The sequence below is a fragment of the Narcine bancroftii genome, chromosome 14 (genome assembly GCF_036971445.1).
Source record: "Narcine bancroftii isolate sNarBan1 chromosome 14, sNarBan1.hap1, whole genome shotgun sequence".
NCBI lineage: Eukaryota > Metazoa > Chordata > Chondrichthyes > Torpediniformes > Narcinidae > Narcine > Narcine bancroftii.
The window spans coordinates 57,268,520-57,283,607 of NC_091482.1; the positions used below are offsets into that span (position 1 = coordinate 57,268,520).

General features: G+C 41.9%; 1 protein-coding gene across 5 annotated transcripts in view; it reads right to left on the minus strand.

Annotated features, from left to right (window-relative positions):
* The window catches only part of atp8b4 (ATPase phospholipid transporting 8B4), a 232,260-nt gene that overhangs the window by 40,086 nt on the left and 177,086 nt on the right, over window positions 1-15,088 (minus strand). For all 5 annotated transcript variants that reach the window (XM_069910766.1, XM_069910763.1, XM_069910765.1 and 2 more), the window contains 4 exons: window positions 8,913-9,078; window positions 6,904-7,092; window positions 6,627-6,742; window positions 2,099-2,263 (listed from right to left, as the gene is read on the minus strand). In XM_069910766.1, the coding sequence (XP_069766867.1) occupies window positions 2,099-2,263; window positions 6,627-6,742; window positions 6,904-7,092; window positions 8,913-9,078 (636 nt within the window). The remainder of the gene's footprint in view (window positions 1-2,098; window positions 2,264-6,626; window positions 6,743-6,903; window positions 7,093-8,912; window positions 9,079-15,088) is intronic.

The window sequence follows — 15,088 nt, forward strand, 5'->3', positions numbered from 1 at the left end:
CTTCTAGACATCATAGGGTAACATGTTATCGTAAACACAAAATGCAGGTGTGTGAAACTCGTATAAAACTTGTAAGGGTTTCATGCAGACTCCACCTACTTCGTGTATAAAAGTACCATGTGTATAAAAGTACAATGACCACTCCACTGGTTTGAGTTGGGGCTCAGTGTAGAGAATGAGTGACTGAATTCTTTCTTTGTACCCTTTCTCCTGCTAGCGTTACAAAGGGTCAAATAAAGAAAGTGTTGTACGCTTGACTGATTCTACTGTATGTTTTCTTACAGAGAGGGCTGACTATAATGGTGGGGGGTGGGTCTGTCCATTTTGGGAACCCAGTTGTAGAGTGAGATGCTTTGTGGATGCATTGACATGAGTAGGTGGAACAGGGTCAGAAAATTAATTGGGTTAAGGTTAAATAGTGGTGATTGGATGGGACAGGGGTATATTTATGGTGATGGTGGTGGTTGAGATAGCAATCAGTTGACACCAGCAACGTTGAGACCAATTACTGAGGAAAACACTGAGAGCTGGACATACCATAAGAAGATTGGTTTGAAGGATAATGGCTAAGATCAGGCTGTTCCCCTTTAAGTATCAGAATTAGACTATTAAACCTCATGCTAAAAAAGCAAGCTGCTGGAGAAACTCAGAGGGTCAAACAGCATCTGTGGAGGGAAATGGACAGTCAACAGTTCAAATAGAGACCCTTCATCTGGACAACTCCAATTCAGATTGAGTCAAAACTGGAAATGTCCATTATCCATTTGCCACCACAGATGTTGCCTGATCTGCTGGGTTCCTCCAGTACCTTGTTCAGTTTCCATCATCTGCTGTTTCATGACTCAATAAATCTCCATCGTGTTACTTACTGCAGTATTTACAGCCACATTGGCAGAAATGAATTGATGCCAGTGTATGTCTACCAACGACATGTGTATGTGCATGCAGCCTAAAAAAAAAGCATTGAGCTACCCTTAACTGTTTGGCTATTTAAAAAAAAATCTGTGCAAGATGATGTGGTCTATATCAAAGCAATGTGGTAACCACTCCATTGTAATATAAATATGGTACATTCCATAACTTGTCCATTTTCACAGGTCATAATTATGATACAGTAAAAGTCCAAAAATCCAGATGCAAGAATCCTAGAATCTGGATAGTCAAACTTTAAATTTAGCAGGCTTTTGTGTGTGTGCACGCTTGAGAAAGCACCATGGATGCACAGCAGCAACGAGAGACCACACTTAATACAGACAATCTTATCACAAAGAAATTAATTTGTACACTGTAATAATCTTTTACATGTTCATTTTTAAACCTAATTTTAAGCATTACATGCTCGTTCTTTTGTAGTGAAAAAAAATTGTTTACATTTTTGTTGTGTTGAATTTATTTTCTTTGAAACTGCTTGTTTTGATAAATGAAGCATGTTGTATTTGGCCAATGAATAAAGTATCAGGGCTGCGCAATCACTCAGCAAAAGGGGGTGTGAGGCCCACCTTCTGTCCGATAGCCTACAGGTTGGGCAAGGTGGGCAAGGTGTAGTATCTGTTTAGCCTCCCAATCAGGGTCACATGAAGCCATGGACTGCAGATAGTGGATGGTTTTTGCAAGCAGATTCTACTAATTGGACTTTATAGTTGTGAAACTAAAAATGCTGGGGAGATAAATCTGATGATCAATGGCCAGGGTTACCCGTCCTGTACAGACACTGCAACTGAAGGAGGCCACAGGAAACCACCTCAGCATTTTTTCCTTGTATAATCATTAACTCAACATCGACCATGGTCTCAGCTCAAAGATGGAGCCTTCACCGAAGGAGAACAGGGGAGGCAACAACTACAATTCAGAGGGTCAGAGATCGTGATGGATGGAGAGACATGATGGCCCACGCCGAACGGTAAGGCACCCGAATGATGATGAATGAAACTATCAAAATTTACCTGTTTGTCCCTTCTTTATTTCTCCATAAATCTGAATTTTAGAAGTACTGCCCAAGATCTGGACTGACCCAATCCCCGAGAAGACCAGATTTTAGGACTTTTACTGTACACAGTTTGCTGTTGCAATGTAACAAGTTAACTCCTGCAAACCATACCATCAGGTCCTGTTCAATTTCCTCGTACAATGCAGAAAGTTGTTCATCATGGTTATCAAGGGCAGTGCTGGCGTGGTCATGCATTTTCTGCCACCTTTTGAAGTACGCTTCATCTAGGTCCCTGTAGGCAAGCACCAATGTTCGCAGTCCTTCCCCTGCAAATTCCTATGTAAAAACATCAGACAGAATCAGATTTTTCGAGAGGGCAGAATGAATTCCGGAAAATGACATGAAACTACTTCCCCATCTCCCTTCAAGAAAAAAGGATACAGAAGTTTGAAAAATATTATCTTCAGATTCAAACATAGTTTCTTCCTGCTGTGATCAGACTCTTGAATGGGCCTCCCATTAGTCCATGATGATGCCCTGCACGACTAAACTGTAGTTTTTCCATTTGATACTATAATTTGTATTTTTGACTTCTTAACAACTATTGTTTTAAATAATTTTGACACTATCTACTACAAAGAGGATAGCTTGCCTGGATGGCATGCAGAACTGAGATTTTCATCCTTCTCAGGGCACATGGTAATAAACAATTCAATTCAGTTTTTGATTCAAAATACTTCCAAAACTGCTGCTTCAGCACTGATCAGGGAAGAAGATCTATGACACTTTAATTATAGAGGCACTGGAAATTACATCATACATTCCTGAAATTTCCTAGAAAAACCTTCAAGCACCTCCTGAGTAAATGCAGGTTACCTTTAAGTAGCCCTGATGCAGATCACCCAGCTGTTCTGGTTTCCTCCCACCCTTCAAAACATAAGGGGGGGGGGGAAGGGTTGGATGTTAATTTGGGTATTTGGCAGCAGGAGCTCAAGGGCCAGAGGGCCTGTTACCGTGCTGTCTATCTAAATTTAAATTCAAATTCAATGCAAAGCCTGTATTTGCACAAATGCCTTGGTGAGTATAATGGACAATCATCTCAGAAGTGGTGACCAGACGCCTCCCTGAATTCATGCATCAAGTAAATCAGAAGCAGTTGAAAACCAGACGTTGTGCAAGTCTATTTTCCATTGTGTTCATTTGCACACAAATTTAATTGAGTACATGCACAAAAGCTATGCAATCCAATTTCTAAAAGAAGTTTCAAATTTGTTCAATGTTAAACCTGTCACAATTACTGCTTTAAAAACAAATTATTTAGAGGTGAACTTATTCAAACATAACAGATCTGAAGGACCTTTGACGGGGGAAATGCTGAGATAACTTCACTCCTGGGTGAGTGAAGGGAACATAACTACATCAGTCATTTACATTTAAAACTGAGGTAAGTCGAAATTTCTTCTTGCAGAGGGTGATGAATCTTTGGAATACTTTACCCAGTGAGCTGGTGGAACCAAGGTCATTATAACTATTTAAAGTGGAAATGACAAATACTTGATAGATTGACGAAGGCAGGATTATGGAAAAACGACACAGAAGAGGAGTTGAGGTCTGCATAGATCAAACATATTAATTTTTTAAAAATTTAAACATACAGCATGGTAACAGGCCCTTCCAGCACATGAGCCCATACTGCCAAAATACACCAATTAACCTACAAATCCCATACGTTTTTCAAGGGTGGGAGAAAACCAGAGGTAACCCATGCAGGCACAGGGAGAACTTACAAACTCCTTACAGGTAGTGCTGAATTTGATAATGGCTCGCTGGAGTTGTAACAGCATGGCGCTAACTTCTGCCTGCAAATGGCAAGGCAGACTTGAAAGGTCTGATGATCTTCTCCTGCTCCTGTTTTCTTGAGTTCTTGTGATCTTCATTTGTGTCTCCCCATCTTAAGATAATGCTGGAGCATTATTTTCGTAGAACAATACCTTGATAGGCATTACCTTAGATTATTCAGTTGACTTCATTGGCAATATTATGTGATTCTTGAAGTCCTCTTGGCTGAATGTGGTATTGAGATATCTAAATGAAGCATTTGACTGAACACCTTCTGTTTCTGTAGCATTTTCAATATCTCACATCAGGTTTCTTAATACATTTGCTGATCACTGTTTTTCATCCACCGTCAGGAAGTTTATCAAAGTGTTCAGATTATGCACTTAGTTGTCCCTCACGATTGAGTTCAACAAGTTTCCACTCCAATTCTTTTGGAGTTGGGGGACTGACAGGGCCACTGGGGAACCCGCAGACTTGGCTACAGTTGGCCAACGGTTTCTCGGCCTGGTGAATGATTGTAGAGTTTAGGAGGTGGGAGCTCCAGAATCATGGACAGGAATTTGTCAGAACCATCCTTAATGCTTGTCCACTTTGAGCGGTCATCGGCCAGAGCTCCCAGGAGCAGATGGGGGTCAATGCATTTTTCACGAGTTTCTCAGCGCATATTTGAATCTTCTCCTCTGACCAGCCGCTAATTCTTACCCTCTCTTTTGAGTGTTGGGCATGCAAACATCAGAGCCTGTCTAATGGAGCTGAGTGTATGTCAAACCCCTCAGTGTTGGAAATGGTGACCTGGTGGAGGATGTGCTCATCCTGAGAATGTAAGTCTTAAAATATTGACAAAAGTGGAGAAGCAGGGCATATTCCATTGCATATGTTCATGATTCAGCAAGGTTTAGGCTGATTGTGAAGAATAACTCTTTATGTCGCAACCACAGTAAAAGACTATTAACCATTGGTTAGACACGACCTGATGTAATGAATCCTAAGCAACATCCAAAGTAACATATTTATATGGAAAAAGGATTGTGAAAGTCTGTTTGAATGTCTGGAAAGTTGGAAGTTTGTCTGTTTCAACAATCCTGCCCGAGGATTTGGAAAATATTGGTTTAGTGGTATCTCTTCAGATGTTTGCAGGGCCTGCAGTAGATAGTCCATGTTTCAGAAGGATGTTAGAGGGCAGGCATCACTGCAGCCTGGTTCGCAATGTTTTGGACTGAAATTTGAGGCTCTGATCTTCAACTATTCGTTGGCATTGAAAATGATGAAGAATTTCATTTAGTTTTTAAAATTTCGATATACAGCACAGTGGCCTAAAGACACCCATGAGATCAATTAACCTTCGAACGATGTACGTCTTTGGAATGTGGGAGGAAACCTGAGCACCTGGAGGAAACCCACATGGACCCAGGGAAAACGGACAGTGCCGGATTCGAACCTGGTGCCATAATAGCATCGCGCTAACTGTAGCACCAACCGTGTCACCCAATGTCTGCTTGAGGTGGGCTCCTGAAATAAGGGCAACAGTTCATGTTTTCCATGGAGTTGAATGGATCTTTGTCAGTGGGTGGCATTGGTTCAGTGGGGGGGCAGATTAAAATGGACCTGTGTCAGGCCTCTCTTCTCTGTGCTTTAGTGAAGGAGCCAATGAAGGGTTTGGTCTTTGAGTGCATACACCCATAAGGGAATGTTTCTCAAGAGGCTTGAAAACACGCTGCATGAACAATAAAAAGGACACACTCAATGCCCCTCAGCAAAAACCATACCCCTTACCGATTCGCTACAGACCCACAGTTGACTGTGACACTCCTTCCCCCCCCCCCCACCCCCACCCTCAACCCTGCACATGCGCATTGACCACTATGCTGTTCCTGCTTCCCATTCCAACATGTACAGGTGCATTACATTTCCTGAGCATCGCCACTGATGCGTTACCAGCGACGACCAGGCTACTCAAGGCCCACGTAAGTATGAGGCCAGGACAAGCTCTTTTCCTCCACTTTCACAGCAGCAGTTTCAATAGTTGATATGATATCAGTAAGCGTTGAAACTTGTACTGCATTATGATTAGTTAAATGACACAAAGCTGACATGATTCTATGGCACTGAGGCATTCAAGCTATGGTTCCACCTTTTGCGCCTTGATTACTTTATGGCTTTACAATCTGAACTGTGGGCTGACTGCATTTCAATTTTGAATTGGGGTTCCATGTAGGCATGGTTAGCGTAGCAGTTAGCACAAGTCTATTACATCACCTTTGACCTGGGTTTGATTCTAGCGTTGCCTGTGAAGAGTTTGTACCTTCTGTGTGGGTTTCCTCCTGGAGCTCTGGATTCATCCCATCCTTCAAAACTTATGTAGTGGGAGGGCGGGGGGAGGGGTTGAAGTTTAATCGGGGTATTTGGGCAGCATGGGCTTGCAGTCCTTGAGCTAGCTACTCAGGGCCCAACAGCACAGGTGACAAAATGTCTACCCTGCACAGTTGTTCCTTCTGGCATTACTGCACAGATGCAGAGCACTGGTGGCCTTGATCACCCCATTGTTTCCTCTCCAAATTGCTTGTTGGGCTCTGTCAAATGAATTGCACTGATGAGGCCCAAAGTCTAAATTAGTTTATTCCTTGGGTCTTTTAAGTCTAGCACCATCTTGCCTCTAGAATTGCATGTTTTCCAGCACTGACAAATTGTAAGACCTTTCATTCCAAGATGCCCTGCATTGTTAAGAAATTTCTGCGAAATCAGAGTCCAATATTTATTTTATTGCAACTACGTTTGTTGAAGTCATGCTTAATCATCATTATATTTTCAATAACCTAACTCAATAGTGAATAGATGTGTGGAAAAGAGAGGAGGCACTTACACTGAGGTGGTCTGAGGTCAAACACATCAATTCTTCATTAGATGGATGAAGCCTTTCAAACAATATGGTATCAGCCCCCTTTGAGTAAAGTCGTATTTGTCCTTCAGGATTTCTAACTGGATCACAAGAGAATGTCAAGTTACCATTTACAATCTGAATGCTACAACTTAAAAAAGAGACATTTAAATTTCATGTTGGGTGAAAAAAAATCAGAAAATGAATATTAATTTCAGAGAAGAGTGAAGGTGTAAGACATTACAGTGCAGACTCGGCACACCTATCACAGACATCCTCTTTCGCATATAGTTAAAGTCCAAAATGGCTAGCAACTGATAGACGACAGGCTTGCCCATCTCGTGCACAGTGATGGTTTCCGGTGTACGTGATCGAAAGACAAAACCGAAGTTCCTTGCTGCAGTGACCAAAGCCCCTTCATCAGGTGACTGGGCTTGGTAAAAGAGTTCACCTGGAAACAATACACAACTCGTTATTGCTTTATATTGCACTGCACATTTTTTTAAAATAACATGACTTATTTAGGTCTACTCCTAATAATCGGAAGCCACTGTTAACATGTAACATGTGCATTATCCATAAAGTTGTAAATAGGAACTTAAAAGTTAATAATAAATTATTGCTACGATACAAATTGAGACTAGATGTTGGAGATTGAATATAATTGAGATCAAAGTTATCACACCACAATCATTAAACTGTTCATTTTAGATCCAAAGCTATCAAATTTTAATGTATAAAACTCTCAAAATTTCTGGATGATTATCATATAATGGCTTTATACAACCAGATGACTGTCGTTGTTGATAGCACCAGCATTAACCCATTAAAGACTGCCTGAATATGTGCAGTAGATATTTAGCAGACCTATCGCATACGTCCTCCAATGCACAATGTTAAACCCAAAAATGGATAGCAAATGACAGATGACCAGGGGATGAGTGCATTGAATTCATCTTCTTGACTTAACACTTCCAATTACAGCTGAACGTTGTTGCTGAAAGGTTGAATAAAGTAACTTTGGGTGGCCAAGTGTCACCCCGAGCAGTGCCACTGGCACACTGGTCCAGTGACTCCTGCATGTTCTCCCAGTGACTAAATGGGTTTTGACCCACAGCCTGAAGTGTGTAGGTTGGTAGTAATCAGCTACTGTAAATTGCACCAGATCTGGAGGCAAGTGGCAGAATCTTATTTTTTCCTAAATTTATCTCCATCACTTTTCTACTTATCCAACTAAGACTCCAACCTATCTTTCCAGGGTAAGTGTCATTGCACAACTAGTAAATGAGGAAACTCAAAACTGCGATTACACCTTGCTTATTGGTAACACACAATATGATAGCAGAAAATATACCAAATTAGACCTGATAGGACTAGTAAAAACACAAAAATGCTGGGGAAATGGTGACAGGGGGGAAGAAGAGGGGGAGGGATTAATGGAAATTGGGGAAGACAATGTACCCTCCAACTGGAGATATTAACATGGGGTTCTCCTGTTTTCGTTAAACTTTTATCTCCCTTCTTCTTCCCCATGTCATCTTTCTGCAGATTTCTCTCTCTCCTTCATCCCTTTGTCTCCTTTCACAGGGCCAAAATCAATTCTCTCCTTTCCTCATCATATACAACTAACACTTTTTGGCTGTTGGTCTGGACTCCTCCCCCTCCCATTCTTCACTCTTTATTCAGATGCCTGCCTGCTTTTAGCGTACACCTTCAAGAAGGGATCAGGCCTTAAACATTGATAATATACCTTTACCTCCAATGGACATTGCAAGACCAGCTGAGTTCCTCTAGCATTTCTGCATGTTTTTTGCACCATTCAATGGGGCTAGATTCTAATCCATGCTCAATTCCTTGACTTTGGCAACAGAGTTCAATTGTAATAACGCAATATAGCACACTGCTCATTAAGCCAATCTTAAAATCTCACACAATGCCAATGAGTGAAGAGCGTGTCAGATGCACTTTCATTTGTTTCTGGCAGACAATAAAAGGTAACCTCACAATTTATGACCGTGAAAGAACACGCATCTGTTTGTGTTTATATATTTAAATAAATTGTTCAATTCAATTGGTAGACTAGATCTTGTCATATTTTGCTGAGTTAACTCTGGGCTTGTGTGTCAAAAAGTCTGGGGATGTCACTTTTCTCATATTTTACAAGCTCTGGTGTTCATGCACAGGCACTAAGCAAGGGGTATTATTTTTAATGAATCCTACATACTCTTTGGGAGTTGGCATTGTTTTCCAGCTGGTAGTTATTAATTTTACCTTCGTTTTTCTCCTCTGACATGACCGTGTGGCAGAGAGACAGCAACCTAAAAAATTCATGCACTGCAGGATTTCCTAGCTTGGTCGCTTCCACCAGACTGTTATCGTAAAATTTGAACTTGTTATCTGCTAGAGTGTTGAATGAAAAATCCACTGGAGAGGTTTTCTACAAATTAAAGCGAAAAGAAATGAAGTTAGCAAAGTCACAGAAAGTAAAATTTCTACCTCAGCAAACTTGCTTTTTTTTTCAACACACAGAGAAAGTGTGGAAGTGGTGAATGTGGCCTCAATTTTGACATTTAAGAGGGGTATGAATGTAGGTCAACAGAACTAGGCAGTATAATTCTTCAGCATAGTCTAGATGGGCCAAAGGGTCTGTTTCTAAGAAGTCATGTTCTTTTGTTCCATGGATAATGGAAAATGCAATATAAACGTGTAATCTTCAAATCAAGTTTATTTGTCGTTCATACCATAAGCATTGCAGTATCCAATGAAAAACTAGACAGTGTTTCTCTGGACCATGGAGCTGGTTATTTACATGGCTAAATTACATCAGAAACTTTTTTTTAATTAATAACATATCACCTATAAATATCATATTACATATGCTAGCCCTGCGTCTCAGGAGTTCAGAAGCCTCATGGCTTGGGGGAAAAAACTGTTTCGCAATCTGATTGGGTGGGCCCGAACGCTTTGGTACTTCTTCCCGGATGGCAGAATAGATTGCGGGAGGTGTGTGTGGAGTCCTTCATAATGTTTATGGCTTTCTGCAAGCAACGGCTGTTATAAACGTCCATCATGATAGGTAGAAAAACCCCAGTAGTCCCTTCAGCAGTCTTTACTATCCCCTGCAGGGACATGTTCTAGGATGTTGCTGTTCCCAAACAAGGCATTACCCCATACAATGTAGTGAGGGTGACTTTCCACAACCTCCACAGGAAGTAAAGGTGTTGTTGAGCCTTCTTGGCAATGGATCCAGTGTTGGGGGACCAGGAAAAATTCTCCACCAGGTGCACACCAAGGAATTTGGTGCTCTTAACTACCTTGACGGTGGAGCTGTCGATGATCAGCAGAGTGATCCCCAGACTCTCCTGTAGTCAACCATCTCTTTTGTTTTGTTGACATTCAGGTGTAGGTTGTTGTTTCGCATCAGTGTTTGCACCTCCTCTCTGTAAGCTGACTCATTATTCTTGCAGATGAGCCACACCACAGTCCTGTCGTCAGTGAATTTGATGATGTGATTAAAACTGTATCTCACTGCACAGTCATGGGTCACCAGGGTAAGCAACAGTGAGCTGAGCACACAGCCCTTGGGGAGGGGTGGGGGGCCTGCTCAGTGTGATGGTGTTGCAAATGCTGTTTCCGATCCGGACTGACTTGAGGTCTTCCAGTCGGGGAGTCGAGAAGGTGTTTAGGCCCAGCAGGTTCAACTTCCTAATCAGGTGGTGCAGTATGATTGTGTTGAATGCTGAGCCGAAGTCTATGAACAGCATTCAAACATACAAATCTTTATTTTCCAGGTGGGTGAGGGCTAGGTGGAGCGTGGTGGCAATGGCGTCGTCTGTAGATTGGTTGGGACAGGACGCAAACTTCAGGGGGCAGACCACCGGTATTCCTCTTCGGATTTAAAAATAAAATTGGATTTTCTCAATGTACTTGGGGTTCAGTTAAGCTCAAACCTAAAAAAAAAGTCAACAAATTGCTATCTGAACGTTAATTTAGTTCTGATGTAAGATTATCAACCTGAAATGTTAACTTGGTTCTTCCTTCCCAATAGCGAACGGACATGATGATTATTTCCAGGATTTTTTATTTTTATTTCAGATTTCAACTTTGAAGGTAAATTGCTTTTGCAGTAGTTGGTTAAAGATCCTCTTTTCTTGGAGATGTTTATTATCTGGCAGTTGTGTGGCAGAATGTTACCTGCTGTGTATCATCTCATGGCTCAGTACGTGGTCCGAGGATTAGCAAGTATAATTGAACATTACGCAATCATCAGTAAATGTGATATGAATATTTATATAGAAGGTACTTCCCTTATAGGAAGTTCACAGAAGTTTAATTGATCATTACTGTCCAAAATACAGGAAGAATTTAACTTGAGAATGAGGACAGACTCAGTATAAACAGCCTTGGTATCTCCATTTAGCTATCCAGTATTGTGCAATCAGGAACATTTCTGGAAGTTTTAATGACATTCAAAATGGAAATCTCAAGTGTTCGAGAGCATAGCTTTAATGAGAGGGAAAAAGTTTAAAGGAGGTTTAGGAGGCCAGAGGGTGGTAGGTGCCTGGAATGTGCTGCCATGGGAAGTCAATACAAAAGCAACATTTGAGGCATTGGGACAGGCATCAGAACTGGCAGGGAATGGAAGGATATAGACCATGAGCAAGCAAACGGGATTAGTTAATGGTCAGCACAGAAGTTGTGGGCCGAGCGCCGACAGAAGAACTTCAGAAATAGGAGCAGGACGAATCCATCTGGCCTGTCGAGACCGCTCCTCCATTCAATAAGATCGTGGCTGTTCCTGTGAGGAGTAAAGCAGGAAAGTCTGCAGACACCATGATTGAAGTAAACACACAACGCTGGAGAAACTCAGTAGGCCAAACAGCGTACTTTATGTAGCAAATATAAACAAACAACGTTTCGGGCTTGAGTCCTTTATCGAGGTATGAGCAAAATGTGGGCAGGCGCCTGAACAAAATGGTGGGGAGGAAGACAATCTCACAGGCAGAAGGTAGATAGGGGAGGGCACAAAATTGCAAACAGGGAGAAGGGGGGCGAAGGCTTTGTAAATGGAGTGGAAGGGGATGGCGAGCTGGCGGAAAGACAACAGAGGGCTGGAGAAGAGAGGGAGAATGGGGTTGGTCACTGAGATCCCTGTCATTGATGCAAACAGAGTGAAGGTGCTCAGCGAAGTGATCTCCAGTCTCTCTGAAGCAGACAGCCACTGCGGGAGCACTGATTGCAGTAGATGACTTCTGCAGATGGACAAGTGGAAGGACTGTTTGACGCCTGCATGGTGGTGAGGAGGAGGCGTGGGATTCCTGCAACTTGAGGGGAAGGTGGAAGGTTGGAGAGTGAGGGTAATTGGTGGGAAGGGATGAGTGGATGAGGGAGTCATGGAGGGAACAGTCCCTATGATAGGTGGAAAGAGGAGAAGGAGAAGATGTGTCTGGTGGTGGGATCATGTTGCAGGTGACCAAAATTCTGTGTTAGATGCTGAGGCTAGTGGGCTGGTAGCTGAGGACAAGGGGAATCCTGTTTTTGTTGCGTCTTGGGGCAGAGGGAGCCTGGGCAGATGAGCGGGGAAATGGAAGAGATGCGGGTAAGGGCTGAGTTGATGGTGGTGAAGGGGTGTGTGTTCCTGTGCTGACCTGTTCCATTAAAACCAAAAACCACCCTATCACAGGTTTCCAAGGTGTTATCAGACTTAAGAACACGCAGCACTTTGCACATAATTAGAAGTGTACTTTGAGAGCTGTAACAACCCTGCACTTTTTCAGTACCTTTGGAATAGCATGGCAAAAATAGAGCAGACGATATGAAACTACAACTTTAGCTTACATTTTAATGAGGTACTATACAGTACCTATTACCAAAGCAGACAAGGACTGATGCAAGTTATTAATTCAGACCAAAGCACAAGGTTAGTAGATTTGCTGATGCTTTTACGTGATGAATTTTCATTCCCAGCTTTTGGCTCTAATTACAAAAACAATGTTGCTCATACATCATTATTACCTAAGCTACTAAAATTAAATTTATGAAAATAAATCCTTTGTCCTAATTAGGTGTTTTATTAACATTTGTGTCTTTTACAAATGCAAACTTTTACTAAAAATGTATTGGTGCCAATAAAAAAAAACTAAGCTGCATGAAGATTCAGTTCTGCAGATTTTATTCTTTTCTTACTCTGTCTTGGTCCCATCTTTCCTTCTCTCTGGTCATTCCAGTTTCTGAGATAACCAAAGATTGAATTACAACCCTCCCCTCCTACCCTTGCCACACTTGCGCACTTATCTCCTGTCTCACCATAATCCTGGCACTCAAACAGCCCTTCCATGTGAGGCACAGGTTCATGTGCACTTCCTCCAACCTCAACGACTGCAATCGGTGCTCCCGATGTGGCCTCCTCCACGTCAACGAGACCAAACTTGGTGAGCGTTTCGCAGAATGTTGCTGCTCTGTCCCCTATAGCCATCCCTGGCTGCATGCTATTTTGACTCCCTATTCCATTTCGACGCCAACTTGCCCATCTTTGGTCTTCTCCACTGCCTGTGAAGCCCAACATAAACTAGAGAAAGAACACCTCACCTGGGAATGTTCTAATTTCAGGTAACGATTCATCTCTGTTCTTCCAAGCCACTTCTGTTCTTCCCCCTCCCCCTCCAAATTTTCTCCCCTTTCTTACCCATCCCCATACACATTCTCATGCTCTTCCTTCTCTTATTCTATCCTCTTCCACTCATATTTTCGCTACAGGATTCATCCCCTCCCCCTTCAGTTACATCTGATTAAATGTGTCCTTCACCTCTGCCCCAATAACTCATTATATCTCAATTTATCATCAAATTCTAACACTGGCAAACAAGATTTAGATATAAAGATAAAAAAGGAAACATGGGAGAAATTATGTTCTGGAACGATGAGAAATACAATAAATACAAGGCTACGTATGATACAATATAATTGGTTACACAGACTATACATTACACCGCAAAAGTTAAATAAATGGGACCCAACAGTATCTGATAGATGTTTTCGATGTAAAAAAGAAATGGGAACAACAATTCATGCAATCTGGACATGTGAGAGAGTAGAAAATTTTTGGGATGATCTCAATCAGATATTAAATAAAATAACAGAAAACAATATACCAAAGAATCCAGAGATCTTTCTCCTAAGTAACATAAAAAACAAAGAATTTGGAATTGATTTGGTGGATGCACAAAAAAGATTTGTTAAGATAGCCCTAGCCGTAGCAAAAAAATGTATTATGTCAACCTGGAAATTGGAAGATAATTTGAAAATACAACAATGGTATATAGAAATGAATAAATGTATTCCATTAGAAAAAATAACATATAGTTTAAGAAATAATATTGAAATATTCGAACAAATATGGGAGCCTTACATTAAATACAATAGCGAAAACCTACCGGGGACAAACATTACCTAAGTTGATGGAAGGAGAAGGAAAGAAAAGAATGGACTCAGTAGAATTTCTGGTGTATTTTTGTTGAATGACAACATTGTCTGACTGGTTTAATGCAACCTAGATTGTATACCTAAAATGGATGAGGGGGGGGGGGTGGGGGGGGGTGGCCTGGGAGGAGGGGGGGGGGGAGAAAAAGTCACTGTATATGTGTGAAAAAGAAAAAGTGTATATCATGGCTAATGTGATTTATGGTGTGAAAAATAAAAAAATAAAAATTAAAAAAAAATTCTAACACTGGCAGCCTTTGTCTCCACATCACCCCTCTCCACCGTATGACATCTTCCTCCACCTTACCCCCTTTTTCCTTGCCTCTCTCCCTCCTACGTCAATCAACTGCTTCTGTCCCTTAATCAAGGGCTCAAGCCTGAAACTTTAGTTATGTATCTTTATTAAAATTAGACATACAAAACGGTAACAGGCCATTTCAGTCCACGAGTCCGTGCCGCCCAATTTACACCCAATTAATCTACACCCCCGGTACATTTTTTGAACGGTGGGAGGAAACCAGAGCCCCAGGGAAAACACATGCAGACATTGGAGAACGTATAAACTCCTTACAGAGAGCACAGGATTCGAACCACGGTCCCAATGGCTGGCACTGTAAAGGCATTGTGCTAACCACTACACCAACCCGTGCTGCCCCTAAATTAATCTTTGCTATGTAAAGTACAATGCTTGACCTGCTGAGTTCAGAACCATAGCTCAGCACAGAAACAGGCCCCACTAGTCTGTGCTGAACTATTTTTCTGCCTTGTCCCACTGACCTGCACCCAGTCCATAGCCCTTCAGCATTGTATTTTTACTTTCACCATGGTATCTGCAGACTTTTGTGTTTTACTTATGGCTCTGTCCCTCATCCTTCTCCTCTCCCTGGGTCATCAGTCCCACACTGGCCCCTGCCCAGCTCCTCCCACTCTGTCCTCATTGCACTGGCTCCCTCCCCTCAGCATTCTCA